The 19,279-nt window shown below is 45.4% G+C and overlaps 2 protein-coding genes across 2 annotated transcripts in view; one reads left to right on the top strand and one right to left on the bottom strand.

Moving 5' to 3' along the window:
• The window catches only part of HSD11B1 (hydroxysteroid 11-beta dehydrogenase 1), a 59,276-nt gene extending 52,967 nt beyond the window's left edge, over positions 1-6,309 (top strand). The window contains exons 6-7 of the mRNA XM_065936290.1: positions 3,964-4,107; positions 5,691-6,309. Of these exons, the coding sequence (XP_065792362.1) occupies positions 3,964-4,107; positions 5,691-5,908 (362 nt within the window). The 3' untranslated portion in view covers positions 5,909-6,309. The remainder of the gene's footprint in view (positions 1-3,963; positions 4,108-5,690) is intronic.
• C5H1orf74 (chromosome 5 C1orf74 homolog) overlaps positions 1-19,279 on the bottom strand; it is a 134,983-nt gene that overhangs the window by 86,790 nt on the left and 28,914 nt on the right. The window lies entirely within an intron of this gene.

The following is a 19,279-nucleotide window of genomic DNA, read 5'->3' as shown; positions in this document are numbered from 1 at the left end:
GATCTATGGGTTGGGAAGATCCCCTGGAGAAGGGAAAGGCTAACCACTCCAGTATTCTGGCCTAGACATTCCATGGATTGCACAGTCCATGGGGTCGCAAAGAGTCGGACATGGTTGAACAACTTTCACTTTCATTTTTCACTATAACAATGCTCTACGGTCTCAGGACACCTCCACTCCCTCCTCTTACAAAGGGTATAGTGAATAAGTTATGTTATCGGGCATACAGACTGAAAACCACAATCACAGGAAACTAACCAATCTGATCACATGGACCACAGCCTTGTCTAACTCAATGAAACTATGAGCCATGCTGTGTAGGGCCACCCAAGATGGACGGGTCATGGTGGAGAGTTCTGACAAAATGCAGTCCACTGGAGAAGGGAATGGCATACCACTTCAGTATGCTTGCCTTGAGAACCCCATGAACAGTATGAAAAGGCAAAAAGATAGGACACTGAAAGATGAACTCCCCAGGTCGGTAGGTGCCCAATATGCTACTGGAGATCAGTGGAGAAATAACTCCAGAAAGAATGAGGAGATAGACCCAAAGCAAAAACAACACCAAGTTGTGGATATGACTTGTGATGGAAGCAAGGTCTGATGCTGTAAAGAGCAATATTGCATAGGAACCTGGAATGTTAGGTCCATGAATCAAGGCAAATTGGAAGTGGTCAAACAGGAGACAGCAAGAGTGAACATCAACAATTTAGGAATCAGTGAACTAAAATGGACTGGAATGGGTGAATTTAACTCAGATGACCATTATACCTACTACTGTGGGCAGGAATCCCATAGAAGAAATGGAGTAGGAATCATAGTAAACAAAGGAGCCCAAAATGCAGTACTTGGATGCAATCTCAAAAATGACAGAATGATCTCTGTTCATTCCCAAGGCAAACCATTCAATATCACAGTAATCCAAGTCTATGCCCCGACAAGTAATGCTGAAGAAGCTGAAGTTGAATGGTTCTTCAAGAACTAACACACAAAAAAGATGTCCTTTTCATTATAGGAGACTGGAATGCAAAAGTAGGAAGTCAAAAAACATGTGGAATAACAGGCAAATTTGGCCTTGGAGTACAGAATGAAGCAGGACAAAGGCTAATAGAGCTTTGCCAAGAGAACGCACTGGTCAAAGCAAACACCCTCTTCCAACAACTCAAGAGAAGACTCTACATATGGACATCACCAGATGGTCAACACCAAAATCAGATTGATTATATTCTTTGCAGCCAAAGGTGGAGAAGCTCTATACAGTCAGCAAAAACAAGACCAGGAGCTGACTGTGGCTCAGATCATGAACTCCTTATTGCCAAATTCAGACTTAAATTGAAGAAAATCAATTAGAAAAGCACTAGACCATTCAGGTATGACCTAAATCAAATCCCTTACGATTATAGAGTGGAAGTGACAAATAGATTTAAGGGACTAGATCTGATAGACAGAGTGCCTGATGAACTATGGATGGAGGTTCGTGACATTGTACAGGAGACAGGAATCAAGACCATCCCCAAGAAAAAGAAATGCAAAAAAGCAAAATGGCTGTCTGAGGAGGGCTTACAAATAGCTGTGAAAAGAAGAGAAATGAAAGGCAAAGAAGAAAAGGAAAGATATACTCACCTGAATGCAAAGTTCCAAGAATAGCAAGGAGAAATAAGAAAGCCTTCCTCAGTGAGCAATGAAAAGAAATAGAGGAAAACAATAGAATGGAAATGACTAGAGATCTCTTCAAGAAAATTAGAGATACCAAGGGAATATTTCAAGCAAATATGGGCTCAATAAACAACAGAAATGGTATGGACCTAACAGAAAACAGAAGAGGTGGCAAGAATATACAGAAGAACTATACAAAAAAGATTTTCATGACCCAGATAATCACGATGGTGTGATCACTCACCTAGAGCCAGACATCCTGGAATGTGAAGTCAAGTGGGCCTTAGGAAGCATCACTATGAACAAAGCTAGTGGAGGTGATGGAATTCCAGTTGAGCTATTTCAAATACTAAAAGATGATGTTGCAAAAGTGCTGCACTCAATATGCCAGCAAATTTGGAAAACTCAGCAGTGGCCACAGGACTGGAAAGGTCAGTTTTCATTCCAATCCCAAAGAAAGGCAATGCCAAAGAATGCTCAAACTACCACACAATTGTACTCATCTCACACGCTAGTAAAGTAATGCTCAAAATTCTCCAAGCCAGGCTTCAACAATACGTGAACCATGAACTTCCAGATGGTCAAGTTGCTTTTAGAAAAGGCAGTGGAACCAGAGATCAAATTGCCATCATCTGTTGGCTCACCAAAAAAGTGAAAGAATTCCAGAAAAACATCTATTTCTGCTTTACTGACTATGCGAAAGCCTTTGACTGTGTGGATCACAACAAACTGTGGAAAATTCTGAAAGAGATGGGAATACCAGACCACCTTACCTGTCTCTCTAGAAATCTGTATGCAGGTCGGGAAGCAACAGTTAGAACTGGACATGGAACAACAGACTGATTCCAAATAGGGAAAGGAGTATGACAAGGCTGTATATTGTCACCCTGCTTATTTAACTTATATGCAGAGTACATCATGAAAAACGCTGGGCTGGATGAAGCACAAGCTGGAATCAAGAGTGCCAGGAGAAATAGCAATAACCTCGGATGTGCAGATCACACCACTCTTATGCAGAAAGTGAAGAACTAAAGAGCCTCGTGGTGAAAGTGAAGGACAAGAGTGAAAAAGTTGACTTAAAGCTCAACATTCAGAAAACTAAGATTATGGCATCCAGTCCCATCACTTCATGGCAAATAGATGGAGAAACAGTGGAAACAATGTCAGACCTTATTTTGGGGGGATCCAAAATCACTGCAGATGGTGACTACAGCCACGAAATTAAAAGACACTTTCCTCTTGGAAGAAAAGTTATGACCAAGCTAGATAGCATATTAAAAAGCAGAGACATTACTTTGCCAACAAAGGTCCGTCTAGTCAAGGCTGTGGTTTTTTCAGTAGTCACATATGGATGTGAGAGTTGGGCTATAAAGAAAGCTGAGTGCCAAAGAATTGATGCTTTTGAACTGTGGTGTTGGAGAAGACTCTTGAGAGTCCCTTGGACTGAAAGGAGATCAACCAGTCCATCCTAAAGGAAATCAGTCCTGAATATTCATTGGAAGGACTGATGCTGAAGCTGACACTCCAATGCTTTGGGCACCTGATGGGAAGAACTGATTCCTTGGAAAAGACCATGATGCTGGGAAAGACTGAAGGCAGGAGGAGAGGGGACGACAGAGGATGAGATGGTTGGATAGCATCACTGACTCAATGGACATGAGTTTGAGTAAACTCTGGGAGTTGGGGATGGACAGGGAGGCCTGGCATGCTACAGTCTATGGGGTCACAAAGAGTTGGACATGGCTGAGCAACTGAACTGAACTGAACTGATCGGACATATGCCCACATATTCTCCAAAATACTGAGAACTAACTAAGAATTAACCAGGCTGATGAAAGTAAGAAAGGTGATTTTGAGTAGAAAATAAAGACAGGAGTTTTCATTCCCCTTGTGTAGAAAGACCAGTGACAGGTCTCTGTGCTGGTAGAGAGCTCTTGCCAAACACTTGCTTTCCAGCGCTCTTGGGTCAAAGGTGGAAGAGTTACCAGGTGTGAAATTGCATGGCTCTTTTGTAATCCTACTTGTTTATCACCCTTACTAAAAATCGAACTAATCCCTTTTCAATGAAAGTTTTCCTGCAGCCCACTCTACACCGTATCCCAGTCCATCAAGTGGAGTTTCTTTGATACCATCATGTTTCTTTCTTTTTGAAATTCAGCACAGCAGGATAATCTCCTTGGGGAGTAGAAAGAAACTAAGGGTAGAAGCACTTCATGGAGGTTACAAAGCCTGCTACAGATAAAGCACAGATCAGCTCTGTCAGAGCTGCAATGGATGACCATGTTAACCCACTTCTATATCATTTAGGGAAAATAGCTTGTCCACTTATTGCTGGCTATTCTGCAAGCAAGTTTGCTCTGGATGGGTTCTTCTCCTCTCTCAGGATGGAATATGAGGCGACCAACGTCAATGTGTCAATCACCCTCTGTATTCTTGGCCTCATCGACACAGGTAAGGTCAAGAAATTGGAATAAATGGCCTGCAGATGGACTGTCTATCTTACTATGGTGGGTGAAGAGGGTGCTGAACTCCCTGACGTCATCGTGTGTCAAGCATTGAAAACCAGTGACAGCACTTAGACCCCCTTTAATGATGTGTTCTGTCACCTGTGGAGCTTCTGACCGCTCTTTGACCCTTCTCTCCATTCTGACCACCAACTGGGTTGCGTAACAGCACATTCCTCACCTGACCCTATTCTGAACACCATATGTCCCTCATGGAAACTCGATGGCCATTACTTTCCTATGTGAGATTATTAAATATGAGCTTGTTTTCCTTAATAACATATCAATAATAAGTCACAGATGTCACAACTTTGATACGTTGCGCTGAGAGGGACACAGCATCATTTGGGGGTATTCTTGTCGAAAACACATAATCTCATTCTAATCATGAGAACAACAGGGGGAAAAAACCAAACTGGGGGGCTTTATACAGATCCATTGAACAGAACACTTCCAAAGTGTCAAGGCGATGAGAGACAAGGAAAGAGTAAGGAACTGTCAGAGATCGGAGGGAAAACAAGAAAAAATTACTGCTAAGTGTACTCCTGGATAAGATCCTGGAACATACAAAGGACATTAGTGAAAAAATTAAGTCTGCAGTTTAGTTAGTAATATTGTTCCAATTCTATCATATATATTGTTGATAGTTGTATAATGGTTATGTATGATGTTTTGATTTAAAGATGTAAGGAAAGACTTTGCATAATTTTTAAAACTTTTCTGTAAGTCCAAATGCAAGTTTATCTAAAATATGTGATAGAACTTTAATCATACTTTATTGAAGGGACTTCCCTGGCAGTCCAGTGGTTAAGATTCCACACTTTCACTGCATGGGGCATGGGTTTGATCCCTGATCAGAGAACTAAGATCCTGTACTCTGCACTAAGATCCTGTACTCGGCCAAATAAAAAATTTTTTTAAGTTTGAATACATTGAGTAGTAGTTACAGAACAAAACAGAGAGAAAGACAAAGACACACAGTGAAACAAGAAGGGGTGGAGAAACAGAGAGAAGCTGGGCAAGAAGGACACAAATCCTAGGAGAAGAGAGCAGGTAACAATAGTTTCCCTCCAAGTGAAAGTGGTTGGTGCTGCCAAGGGAGCAAAGGCCTGGATTCCTGTCTGTCTCTTCCTTTTACAAGTCAGTCCTCATTATCACACCTCACTCTGATTTTGCTCATTGACTCTTCCCATCATATGACTTCTATCCTCACTCTGCTCCCCAATATTACTCCCTCACTCCAACCAAAACACCCAAGAGAGGAGTCTGATTCATTCAAATCACTCAACTAGTAACCTCCAGTTGCCCCCACAAATTTCCATCCAGGAAGACAGGGTCCATATGAACACTAAGATTCTCTTTGCCCAATAGGCCCTCAACAAACCCAGTCTTCTCCGTGTGTTCCCGACAGGGCCCAAACAAGCACTGGCCAACATCCCCTAAAAGCTAAGCTGCTGGTGTCTGCAGGCCTCCCATCATGTAGACACTACTTGTCCTGGATAACCACACTCTTCCCTTCTTGCTCCACAGACACAGCCATGAAGGCAACTGCTGGGATATACACTGCACAAGCATCTCCAAAGGAAGAATGTGCCCTGGAGATTATCAAAGGGGGAGCTCTGCGCCAAGATGAAGTATATTATGACAGTTCCATCTTGACTTCTCTCCTGCTGAGAAATCCAGGGAGGAAGATCATGGAATTTCTCTCCTTGAAGAGATATAATATGGAAAGATTTATAAACAACTAGGCACTTCCTGAGAGCTGGGCCTCATAAAGGGAGCTTGGAACAATCCAGCCTGGAATTTATCCGAGCTCCATCATGAAGGTATCTCCCCAGAGAGATAAATGAGTGCCCCCAGGGGACTGCAAATCACACGGCACATCTCACGATTTAAAGGAGACCCTCTAACACTTGTGGAAAGGTGATTATAATGAATGCCATGAGCCAGCAATTGTGAAATTGACAGTAACCATAGATATAATTACAAGATAGTTACATCAAGTTTACATCAAAGGTAATAAGGCTATAATGTTTAATCAATATTAATTCTGATAAAGGTCACATAAACCTTGTAAATTCATACCTCATGGCTTTAACTTCAGTTCATTCAGTATGATTCCATTAAAAACCATAACCTATACATGTGAGATTTTTAGTGTACATTTCTTATTTTGTGATATGAGCCTCTTATCTGCTTTTGAGTTGAAGAAATCATCCTACTTCATTCAGTGAGCATAGCATCTTCACCATTTTGTATATTTCAGATGATCTTTATATTATTTCACACTGTTCCTCTGGAAAGGAGAACATCTGAGCATGAATAAACAGAGCAAACCCAGAGAAGTAGAGGCCCCTGTGGTTCTATGGAACCACAGAACTTACATCTGTTCAATGTACTCACAGTGAATCAAGCATCTATAATTTACGTGTGAACACTCAATATTAGAAGTTTGTCAAGGAGAGGTTGGAGTTCAAATCATTCACTCACACATTTAGTCACTCATTCATTCAACAAATATCTATCCAACACTTGCCAGGTATCACTTGACTACAACCAAAGAGGACACTAACAACTCCACAAAGCCCCATATTGACCAGATCCTCCAACAGGTGAGAGTGGAAAACTGGATAATTCTAGAAGAGTCAAATGAAAAGGAGATTCTTTCCAAAAGTGTGGGCAAGGTTATAGGGAAGTCACAGAGGTAATGTAGCATCTCAGGTTAGTTTTGGCTATTTCCAACCCCAGGCCCGCCATCAGGACAAGAAGAAAGAACTGTTACAAAAGCCCAGAGGGTAAGAAATGCTTGCAGAGTGCCATAGCTATGATACTCAGTTAAAGGATGCCACCAGCCCACCAAGGACCACAAAGGAGGGATCTGGAGAAATAAATACATCTTCCCTCTGATTCCCTGCAGGTATTTTCAATTAAGTGAACAGAGGGGCAAAGTGCAGATTGATATAAACCATACAAGTCAGCATACCCAGGCACACAGCGGGATGGGGAAGGATGGAGAGTGTTTTGGAGGGATAGATGGAATACATCCAGCACAAACTCCACACTCCCAAATGTAGGGTTTCCATGGGAAGTGATGCAGGGACACAACACGTGGGCCTGGAGGTGTAGGGTAAGTTTCCTTTTCTGACCTCTTAATCTAAACTGCTGGGCAGCAGGACAAATTGCAGTCCAGTGAGCTGCCAGCCACATGGACAAGGAGCTGGATCTGGAGGGTGGAGATGGCTGGACTTTTCTGAGAGAGAAGACCTCCTTAAGTTATGCCCAGGGAAAGGAAGCAGGAGAAATCTGACCGAGACTTAAAATTTTCTTGAGTAGAGGTTAAATGTCTTACTATGTGAGGCTTCCCCCAGAATTCAAAAAGGACGATATCAGAAATTAGGTGTGGACTTCCCCAGTACTCCAGTGGTGAAGAATCCATCTGCCAGTGCAGGGGACACAGGTTCAACCCCTGGTCTGGGAAGAGTCCACATGCTCTGGGGCAACTGAGCTCAAGCACTGCAACTACATCTACTACATCTGCTGAAGTCTGTGTGCCCAGAGCCTGTGCTTCACAAGAGAAGCCACCGCAGTGAGAAGCCTGAGCACCACAACTAGAGAGTGGCCCCCACTCGCTGAAACTAGGAACATCAAAGATCCAGCACAGCCAAAAATAAATGAATAAACTTTAAAAAGAGAGAGAGAGAAAGAGATGAGGTCTGAGATCTGAAGCCATTGGCACGCTCATCATTTGCTGTCTTCACTAGCCTGGAATTACAATTCTCTCATCTTCAGCGGCATGACTTTACTACTCCAAGCAACTTCTGTCCAGGAAGATAAACGGTACAAGCCAATTTAAAAATGCTCAGTTTTTCAATAGACAGCATCAAAAGGCTATTACTCTTCAAGACTCTTTGGAATCCTCATGTCAGAACTCTGTCTTCGCAATCGGAAATGCTTGCATCATGACCCTTCTCCAGTAATAATCAAACCACCTCACTGAGAGCCCACATTAAACCAGACTCCAACACTTCATAAACACCCCGTTTTGCCCTCGCATTCTGAAAGGCTGCAAGTCTCCATCAAGGTAGTACCTCCCTTCACCTGAGTAAGCAATAAACTCAGTTCTTTGTCTCACCAAACAGTGGCTGTATTGTTTCAGAGAGCCCTTCCCAAGGGACCCTCTCAAGAGCCCTCCCCCCACTCCTCACCTGGGTCTCCTGCCCCTCAAATATCTGCCCACTCTCTCCAGAGCCAAGGGCCATGCAGATGACACCACTCTTATAACAGAAAGCAAAAAGGAATTAAAGAGCTTCTTGAAGAAGGTGAAAGAGGAGAGTGAAAAAGTTGACTTAAAACTCAACATTCAAAAAACAAAGATCATGCCATCCGGTCCCATCACTTCATGCAAATAGATGGTGAAACAATGGAAACAGTGATAGAAAAGACTTCATTTTCTTGGAGTCCAAAATCACTGTGAATGGTGACTACAGTCATGAAATTCAAGATGCTGCTCTTTGAGGAAAAAAGCAATGACAAACCTAGACAGCATATTAAAAGGCAGAGACATTACCTGGCCAACAAAGGATCGTATAGTCAAAGCTATGGTTTTTCCAGTAGTCATGTATAGATGTGAGAGCTGGACAATAAAAAAAGCTAAGCGCTGAAGAATTGATGCCTTCGAACTATGGTGCTGGAAAAGACTCTTGAGAGTGCTTGGACAGAAAGGAGATAAAACTAGTCGATCCTAAAGGAAATTAACCCTGAATATTCATTGGAAGGACTGATGCTGAAGCTGAAACTCCAATACTTAGGTCACCTGATGCAAAGAGCCAACTCACTGGAAAAGACCCTGATGCTGGGAAAGATTGAAGGCAGGAGGAGAAGGGGATGACAGAGGATGAGACAGTTGGATGGCACCACCAACTCAATGGACATGAGTTTGAGCAAACTCTGGGAGATGGTGATGGACAGGGAAACCTGATGTGCTGCAGTCCATGGGGTCGCAGAGTCGGACACAGATGAGCGACTGTACAATAACAGCAACCAGCAGCAAAATGGCTTTTATCATTAGACAAGATCCACAGAAAAGGACCTGGCCTGCTTAGCTCAGTTCATAATAAGCTTAAAAATATATCTGCAAGGATAACTATTTTCACATTGTATGTGGAACCCAGAGGTTCATCGCTCACTTTTCAACCACAATGACATGAAAATTCAGCATTCTTTTGTGGATTCCAAAAGCAATTCCACTGTCACTGAACGTATTAGTGAACACGGTCATCTTTTCCCAATGTTTCAGAGGAGGGAAGGAAGGCTGGGTTCACATTCAATGGGAGGGCATCATTTAACTCAAAAGGCCCCTCCAGGCCAGGTCTCTTTCAAAGTGCTTCCTCCTGGCTCTACCTCTCCCCTAACTCTGACCCCAGAGTGCTCAGCTCCCACCCTCCTTCTCCCCCGCCATCTATCATGCAAAGTGGATTCTGACTCTAACTGGAGACCACCCAGCAATATTTTTTTTAGCAAAAATATTCTTTTACCACAAGGAATTACGGTACTAACTGTTAGTATAATTTTAAGTCACCAAAAATTACATATGTGGTTAGGGCTAACCCAAACCAAACCACCAAAAACAATTTTAATATCTACCCATAGGCTGCCAATGGGCTTCCCAGATGGCTTGGTGGTAAAGAATCCCCCTGCCAATGCAGGAGACTCAGGAGATGGGGGTTCAACCCCTGGGTCAGGAAGGTCCCCTGGAGGAGAGCCTGGCAACCCACTCCAGTATTCTTGTTTGGGTAATCCCGTGGATAGGGGAGCCTGGTGAGCTACAGTTCATGGGGTCGCAAAGAGTTGGACACGACTGAAGCAAATGAGCATGCAGGCTGTCAATACTATGAAATCACTGTATCAGTGATAACAAAAATGAGGTAGATTTATATGTACTCACATGGAAGGACCTTCCAGACATACTGTTAAGTGTATAAGACGGGTTGCTTACAAATACATATAACATAATTGCACTTATGTTAAAATTATATATATATATAATGGGGAGGTTTGTGCACATGTGTGTGTGAGTACGAGTGTATGGAGTGAGGAGGCTAACTTGCACAAAGCACTCTTCTCAGACCTGACAAAATTAGGAATGGCTTCTCTCTGAGGAGCAGATCATGATTCTTGTAATGGCAGTGTCATGGGTTGAGGAGTGCCGCCCCCCCCCCCCCCCCCCCCCAAAATATAGGCTGAAGCCTTCTTCTCCGGTTCCTCACAAAAGCATTTTCACTCATGAGTCTTCAGTCTGGGCAGGGTTCCCAGAGGACGGCTCACTTCTGCTTCACTCAGAACAGCTGGGCTGGCTTAAGGGCCAGGAGCTAGAATCATCTGCAGGCTCCATCACACATGCGGCTTATGCCTTAACTGGAAAGACTGACTAGCTGGAGCCTGGAACAGTCGAGGGCTCCTTCGGTGTCCCCAGCTTTCCATGGCCTCTTCACATGGTCTCTCAGAACAGCAGCTTCAGGGCTGCCCAGACTTCTTACAAGGTGCCTCTGGGCTCCTAAAGCGTGTGTCCTGAGAGAGAGAGCCGGTGGAAGCTGTATTACCCACGATGACCAACCATAAGCTGGTAGTGAGCAGTTACGAAGATCCACCCCACCTCAAGGAGACCAGGCAGGCCCCCAGCTAGACAGACGACTGTCACGTCACACCGTGAGAAGGGTGTGTGGTAGGGGCCCCGTATGGGTGCAGCCACCTTTGTCAGCTCCAAGAGACAAGGCGGGTCATAAGATCTGCTGTTACAGACCCAGAATTGGGGGCTTCGGTGGGCAGCACAAATGCGGCAAGAAGCCAGGCTCACAAGAGCTAAGGCCCTGTAGATTATCAATAAGATGGAGGCAGGAGGTTGATGAGGAAGAGAGGAGGTGAACACCAAGCAGAGGCATGATCAGATGACAAATTTACAGTCAAAGTTGAAATAAAAGTAGTTTTGACTTCAGCCTGAACTTTCAGGGTTCACCTTGGGCCCAAAGGCATGAAGACTTCAGGCTGTGTTCAGTAGAAACCAGCTGCTTCTTGATTCTGCTCAACTTATCACATATCAGACAGCATGGGGAAAGCAAGAGAAGCTATGAGACAATATTAAGGTAGTTAATAAACTAAACTTCTGGTCTTTCCAAAGGAGTGTTGGTAAAAGCTTAACAACTGACTCTCCAGAAAAGAAAAAAGAAAGAAAGAAAGAATGCCTGATATGTAACGTTTGCCTACTTCAGTGATGCAGACACTCTCACCATGGCCAACCCGAAGCCACCAGCTGACACTCCTGCATGTGTATTAGAAGAGCTGTGCACAGCAGGCTTCAGCACCCACCCTGACCTTCACTTTCCACATTCTTGACAGAATTAATTATTCTTAAAGGCCCAGCTCAGTGCCTCCCTCCTCTTTCCAGGACTTGAAAGAAACAGAGCAGCTTGTTTCTGTCATTACTGGAGAAGAAGAAGGAACAAGAGCTCACCGAGACAGGGGACACCCACATTCTTCACCTCTCCGGGTGTCAGCATCTTGCGTGAAGTTGTGGCCTGAACCCAAGTGTCCGAGCTCTTTTGAGTCCACCTTTATGTTCCCTAGCACTGCATTCCCTGGAGAGCAATAGAAAAAAAGCCCTGGATGGTGGATACATCAAGGGGAAACAACGAAAAGTCTGGGAAGTGCAGACCAGCCCCTCAGGAGCCAGATTCCTTCTGCATTTCCGACTATCCATCCTCCTCCTTGTCACTGTGGGGTTCCAAGACAGTTGCTCCACCTTCAGCATCACTCTGTGATTCAGGCCAAAAAAAAAAAGAGAGAGAGAGAGATGTGAAAGGCTAAAAGCATGCACCAGCTGAACCTGACCCCTAATGAAGAGCCAATGGGAAAGCTACAGCCAGGACTTCCCCTCGCATTCCATGGGCTAGAGTTATGTCTTGGGACCACCCCTCCCTTCAAGAGAGGCTGAGAAATGGAATTTTCAGCTGAGCACGGGTCCACCTCAAACAAAAACGGGGTTCTGTTAGGCAAGTACAAGTGTAGATCACAAACGTAAATGACCTCAGAAGCATGTCTGAGATACAGAGCAGGACACAGCCCTTCAGATGCCAGGCTCCCAACCGTGGTGATGGGACGGGCCGTCTGCAGGGCCCTAACTATGACTCCTTGTCCTTGGCCAAGAATGTAAGGAAAGGCCCTACACAGCAGGGAGCAGGGAGCCCTGGGCTGGCTCACAGGCAGCGACTCACATCCATGGGGGACAGGCATCCAGCTACTGTTTCTGGAGAGTTCCCTCTCAAGGGCAGGTAAGTCCCTCCTTGCCACCAAGCCTGTCCACGCGGGCTGGACTGTGTGGTCCTTTCTTCTTGGACGAGTGGCTCTCAGTCAGTGTCTCAGACCTCCCCTAGAGTCCACAGCAAGCTCCAGGGGTTCTCCAGAGCGGTGGTCTCTGAAAGTTCAGGTCTCAGACTTCATCATTAAAACATGATTAGGCATAGGTATGTCTGATAGATATATAGCTACTATTTATATAATGTGTGCAAGGCTAATGTGTGCTAAGTCACTTCGGTCATGTCTTTTGCGACCCTAAGGACTGTAGCCCACCAGACTCCTCTCCTCTGTCCATGGGACTCTCCAGGTAAGAATACTGGAGTGGTTTGTCATGCCCTCCTCCAGGGGATCTTCCTGACTCAGGGAAACCCATATCTCCTATGTCTCCTGCACTGGCAGACGGGTTCCTGACCACAGGCACCACCTGGGAAGCCCATTTATATAATGCATGTATGTTATATTTACTAACACAAAACACATGCAAACACAGAAATCTTAAAAAGACAAAATTTAAAAAAAAAATAAAGAGAAATTCTAGTATTTTTCTCCCGACACCCCAGTAGTCCCTGCAACACGTGCCCTCGGGAGACTGCGGTTCTACAGTTGTGTGAGAGGGCTTCCCCGGTGGCTCGGCGGTAAACAGCCCACCTGCCGATGCAGGAGACACAAGCGGTTGGATCTCTGCTTCGGGAAGATTCCACACGCCGCAGAGCAGCTAAGCCCATGCGCCACAGCTACTGAGCGTGTGCCCTAGAGCCCGAGAACCACAAGCTCCGAGCCCACGCGCCGACCTACGGAAGGGCGCGCACCCGAGAGCCTGTGCTCCGCGGCCAGAGGGGCCAAGCAGTGAGACCCCGCGGACTGCAGCTAGAGAGGGTCTCCCGCGAGCTGCAGCCAGAGGACCGCCTGCCCAGCAGCGAGGCCCCAGCACAGCCAAGAATAAAAAAAAAATAAAGTTGTGTGAGAGGAAGAAGTCCGCATACGTTACGCTACTTACCAGCCCTTTGGGACCCGCGTTACAACCTTCCCTCGGCTCAGAGCGCGCTCCCGTTCCTCTCTGAGGATGTTACAGGTCGGGGAGAACCCGTACCCCTCCTCTGGCCCTCCCGGCTGTCCCGGGACTGTGCCAAGAGCCCACATTCTGCTTCATCAGCGCCCAGCCAGAGGACGTGGACACATGTGCTAATCAAGCCCCAGGAGCTTCTCTTCATTTCTCAAGGGAGGTATGTGAACCAAACTAACTTGCAACATTAAGGGAAAAGAAAAACACAGGCGTGCTCATCACGCGATGTCTCCAGCACGTGCCTGTGCCTCTCAGCACCCCTGGGTCTCCATCCCACCCAGAGGGTCGCCAGTTCAGGATGGATGCCGGGGGAAGTCAGGACACCCCTTCCCTGCTGTATCCTCCCCTTCTAGTTGTTAGACTTCAACTTCATTAACTTCTCGTTTGCAGACTCACAAGTTTCCTAGTTGGAATATGTCTAAGTTCTCTAGTTTTTAAAGATGGGGGTGGGAGGTAGGGACGGGACAGGGCAAATGTGAAAAGAAGAGGCAGATGAGAAAAAAGAGAGAAATGTTAAATAAAAGGTGAAATAGGACTTAGAACTACAATGCCCACAGGCAAAAGAAAAAAGAAAAAAAGAGCCAGGAGAAGCAGACCTCAGTCTGCACAGATCCCAGGACACACAGGGTGAGGATACACTCAGCCAAGAAAGGAGAAGGGAAAACGGATTCCTAGAAAAAAATAAAAGGTACTAAATGAGCACCTGCTGAGTGGGGAGGCTTGGGAGATGGGAGTTTCTGGGAAGGAAGCAAAGGAAACAGAAGTCAAAGGGGAGCACACACTGGCTCATGGCACTACCTGGAACCAAAGGGTGGAAACGGGACAAGTCAAAAGACACGCCAGCCAGGACGGAAGCCTGAAGGACCCAAGAAATGGCATTGTTGGAGGACCTGGGACTGTTGCGGGGGGTGTGCTTTGGGACCTCTCTCCCACTGTTCTTGACCAGCCTGTGGCCCCTGAACTCCAGGTAACAGCGTGGATGCAAAAGCTACCCCATCCCAAAGCAGCAAAGCAGTCCAATCCAGACTTACCCTTTCCACCGGCCTCTCTTTTTGCAGCCAGGGGCGGCAGCGCCACCCAGTGGCTGAGTGAGGGGCGCGGTGGACCACGCGTCACCAGGATTCCTTCCCCCCAGCTTGGGCCCAGACTCGGCTCAAGGGCAACCACCACCCCTCACCGCATGCCTTACTTGTGCGTCAGCTCTCAGGGCGATTGAACAGACCCAGAGGAGGCGGAGTGGCAGTCAGCCTCCGGTGGGGCCACCGGGAACCCCGCAGCCTAGGACACCATTGGCCTTCAGCTGTGGGCAGCCGGATCTGTTCGATAGCGACAGCTAGCGGTCATCTTCAAAAGCAAGGTGCTCTGAGCCTCCAGGGGAAAGAAACGTCAAGGTATATACGGGGAAATCAAGACAAGATTCTTGGCTGCGAGCGGAGGCTGGCATATATCCAAAGCCACCCTTGGTTAAAATGGACTGTAGCACCCCAGGCTCCTCTGTCCATGGGGATTCTCCAGGCAGGAATACTGGAGTGGGTTGCCATCTCCTCCTCCAGGGGATCTTCCCAACCCAAGGATCGAACTCAGGCCTCCCCACACTGCAGACAGATTCTTTACCGTCTGAGCCACCAGGAAAACCTAAGCTCTTTAAAGGAAGGACCCTGGCCACCTGCCCAGACGCATCTCGGGTCACCTGCTGGACTTTTGATTCCCCAAGGGCACAGAACTGTTGGTTCTCTGAAGGCACCCTGCTAAGCCACTGTGCCTATGCCCAGGCCATCTCTTCTGCCCAGAATGAACTTCAGTCTCCCCATAGTCTGCTTAACTCCTGCTCACTCTTTAAGACTCAGCTCAACCATTACCTCCTCTAGGAAAACTTTCCCAACTTCCTCCAGGGCCCACCCCTCAAGGCTGGGATGGGTGCTCTCCCACCCATTTTCCATGCTTCCAAAAGCTTCGGTATTTGTTTATCACTGGAGTTTATCAACTCTAAATTTCCCTTTTTAATTGCCTCATGTAATCCCACCAAGGGACTTACTGTGTTTAACGTGCTGTTGCATCCCTAGTACGGATCACAGGCCTTGGCATGTTGTACTACACTGTGTGTTTAATCGCTCAGTTGTGTCTGACTGTTTTGCAACCCCATGGACCGTAGCCGGCCAGGCTCCTCTGTCCATAGCATTTTCCAGGCAAGGATACTGGAGTGGGTTGCCATCTCCTCCTCCAGGGAATCTTCCCAACCCGGGGATGGAACCTGCATCTCCTGTGTATCCTGCATTGCAAGTGGATTCTTTACCTACTGAACACAGATCTTGGCATGTAAAACGTATTTAATCAACATTTAAGAACTAAAGGACTCTTAGGACCTAATACTGGGAAAGATTTTAGAGGAAACGAGACCCAAAAAGACAAAGCAACTTTGCATTTCAGGAGGAAGGTATAGATGGATCTAAAAGTCACTTCTTCAGGTTCCAGACCATTCCTCTTTTCAGCACGCCCCTCTGGTTTTTCCACCCAGCACTGAACCAGCAGGCTGTGGGAAGGTCGCCGCCTCTCAGCAGCCCTCCTGACTTTGCCAACTTCAGCAGTGCCTGTACCCTAGCTCTGCTCCCTCCTGCCCACTTCCTGCAAACCTTTCTCAGAATGAAACCACTTCTTCGGGAGCAAACCCACTCCTAGATTGTTATCCTCAAGGAAGTATTTTAAAAGAAGAAAACACATAGAGTCATGCATGAAGATGCTCACTGGCAACACTGTAGTAAAAGCTGTAAGTTAGAAATTACCAAAATCTCCATATAAATAAAATTCAGTTCATTCATATAAATCATATAAATCAACTCATCAATCACATCAAGCAAAACTAAGAGTATCAACACTTTGGGATACATTTTCTTCCTTCCTGTGTTAGCAAACACTTCCATATACTTACTACGTTCAGGCATTATTCTACTGTATGAGTATTAACACATTTGATTGGGTTCAATAAAGTATAGATGGCACATGGCCTACGAGACACTTCTCTGGAGGAGCTCAGTGAGATGCCTCAAATATTTTTCTTCCACACAGATTGAAAAGTGAAAGTGTTAGTCACTCAGTCCCATCCAACTCTCTGCGACCTCATGGACGGTAGCCCGCCAGTCTCCTCCGTCCATGGGATCCTCCAGGCAAGAATACTGGAGTGGGTTGCCATGTCCCTCTCCACCACGTAGATTAGGCTAACACATATGCTTAAAAGAGCCCGGTCAGTTGACGTGAATGAGTCTGCGTGTTTTTACACTGCCACGTGTAAAACAGCCAGTGGGAAGCAGCTGTGTGACACTGGGGGCTCAGTCTGATGTTCTGTGATGATCTGGAGGGGTGGGATGGGGGGTTGGGAGGGAGGTTCAAGAGGGAAGGGGTACACGTGAACATATGACTGATTCATGGTGTTGCAAGGCAGCAATCAACACAACACTGTAGAGCAATTATCCTCCAGTTAGAAATAAATTTTTTTAAAAAGCTGCACATTTTCATTTTTGCCATCGTTTCATGGATGGACAGGAGTCACATGTTTATTAACCTTTTGAAGTTTGATAGTTAACCTATTGAAAGTTTAAACATTAATCTTTTAATGTTTAATTAGCCTGATTAACCTTTTGATAGTCTTAAACATTTTTCCCGGTAGATATAATTGGAAATTATATCAGATGAAAATTCACTAAAACACTCCTTCATATTCATACAACTGCAGGTACAAGTGAGGATTCATCGCATCCGTCAATAGGTCACAAGGGCTAAAACAGTAGTGACAGCTAACATTTATGGAGTGCTATGTAAGTGTCGGAGTGCTATGGAGAAGGAAATGGCAACCCACTGCAGCGTTCTTGCCTGGAGAATCCCAGGGACGGGGGAGCCTGGTGGGCTGCCGTCCATGGGGTCGCACAGAGTCGGACACGACTGAAGTGACTTAGCAGCAGCAGCATGTAAGTGTTAGATCATGTAATCCCTGAATAATCCCACCATTGTAGGCATTTTACAGAGCAGGAAGCTGAGACGGAAGCCGGGCCTACAGCCCAGGCAGCCCTACCCAGGAGCACGTCTGCTGCTCTCTGGCCCGAGGCCGCCGTTCAGGGAAAATGCTTCCGCTTGAGCAACAGCCCTGGAGGGGCGTGTCAGCTGTGATGCATACAGTAATCTTGTTCCCAAGTGGAACGTTATCCCAGGTCTGCATTTATCATCGCAATTACAGAAAATTATTATAACTCATGTTTTTTCCCCTTATGTCTATTAAATTGTATTAACCAGTGGTTAATCATTACCCTGAGCAATGCTAGGGAGGCATGGCTACCATTCAATAGTAAGGAAATTATTAAACAGATTGTAGAGCACAAATAACCTCATGAAAGATCGCGATAACACGAAAAGGGGAAAAATATGAAAAAAAGGTAAAAACATGAAAACTAACTTTAATACAGTATCAAGTGGAAAACAAACACATAATTGTAGATTCACGACACAAAATATGTGTTTAAAAAAAAAAAGATGGGTGTATACAGGCCAAAACTAGAAGGGAATGTGAACAATACGAAATGAATTTGTGTTTGGGTGGTAAGATGAGATCTTTCTTTTAAGGGTTATCAGATTACCACTTTTATAAAACTGAAAAAAAAAAAAGAAATGAAAGGGAATCGGAATGCTTTCTGATCCTTTGCTCCACCAAGTTGCCTTCATTACTAGTCTTCAGGTTCCTGGAATGCTCTCTGCAGAACAGGCTGACAGCAACCTAACATGTCAGCGCGCTCGTGAGACCAGTCTGGGATGGTTTTACAGCATCAGCTCAAATATTCTTTGTTATGGATGACAGATTGTGCTGAGTATAAAACAGATCAGAAAGGCAAGGGTAGAAATGTGTAAGGTTTATAGAAAAGGCTCCGGAGCATATTATAGCTGGGAATGTGAGACCACCTATAAAATAATTGGGATCGTTTGACTGAAGCTGTGGCCAAAAAATAATGACAGTTTAAACCAGGAAGGAAACTTGCTGGCTTTAGAAAGAGAATAACACTATTAAATAACCTAGTTTTACCAGAGAGGAAACATCTCTGGAATCACAGCACTGGGGAGCGCGGTTAATCTTGCTGAGGCTCTCAGAATTCTTGGCTTAAGACAAAGGTGCTGGTTCTGACGACCTAGACTATCGCAAGAAAACAATACGGAAATGAAGTAAAGTAAGTGAAAGCATGTTTTAAGGAACAGGAGCTTCATATTTCTATTTTATCTTAAATGACTTTAGGTAGCTCAGTAGTTTACGTTAAGTAGGTTGTTTTTAAACAAGTAACGTGACTTTCCAGTGATAAACTAGAAGTTCTCAGAGTCTTGTTACTGGACAACTCCCCCTGGAGAGAGGAGGGCAGTGCTTTTTAATTGAGAAAAAGCAGTGCATTTTTCAGAATGGGGAATGACATACCTAGGGGGCAAGTCATGGTGATATTTGACTCAGGTATAAGCCTTATTTTGTAGTCTGGCAGGCCCAAGGGGATACAATCTGAAATGGAGTCTATAGGGAGAAACTAAATTGCTCTAAAGATTAACACAGTTTTTCCTTTTAGTCCAGAGGTTGGTGTCTGGGAGGTCCTTCTTTTCTGGCCAACCTTCCTCTTTGCTTTTCTATCTGTCCATTCTAACACACACACACACACACACACACACACACACACACACACTATCCTAT

This window comes from Muntiacus reevesi, chromosome 5 (assembly GCF_963930625.1).
Source record: "Muntiacus reevesi chromosome 5, mMunRee1.1, whole genome shotgun sequence".
Taxonomy (NCBI): Eukaryota; Metazoa; Chordata; class Mammalia; order Artiodactyla; family Cervidae; genus Muntiacus; species Muntiacus reevesi.
The sequence above is the reverse complement of the archived record's forward strand: the minus strand, read 5'-3'. Positions and strand labels throughout refer to the sequence as shown.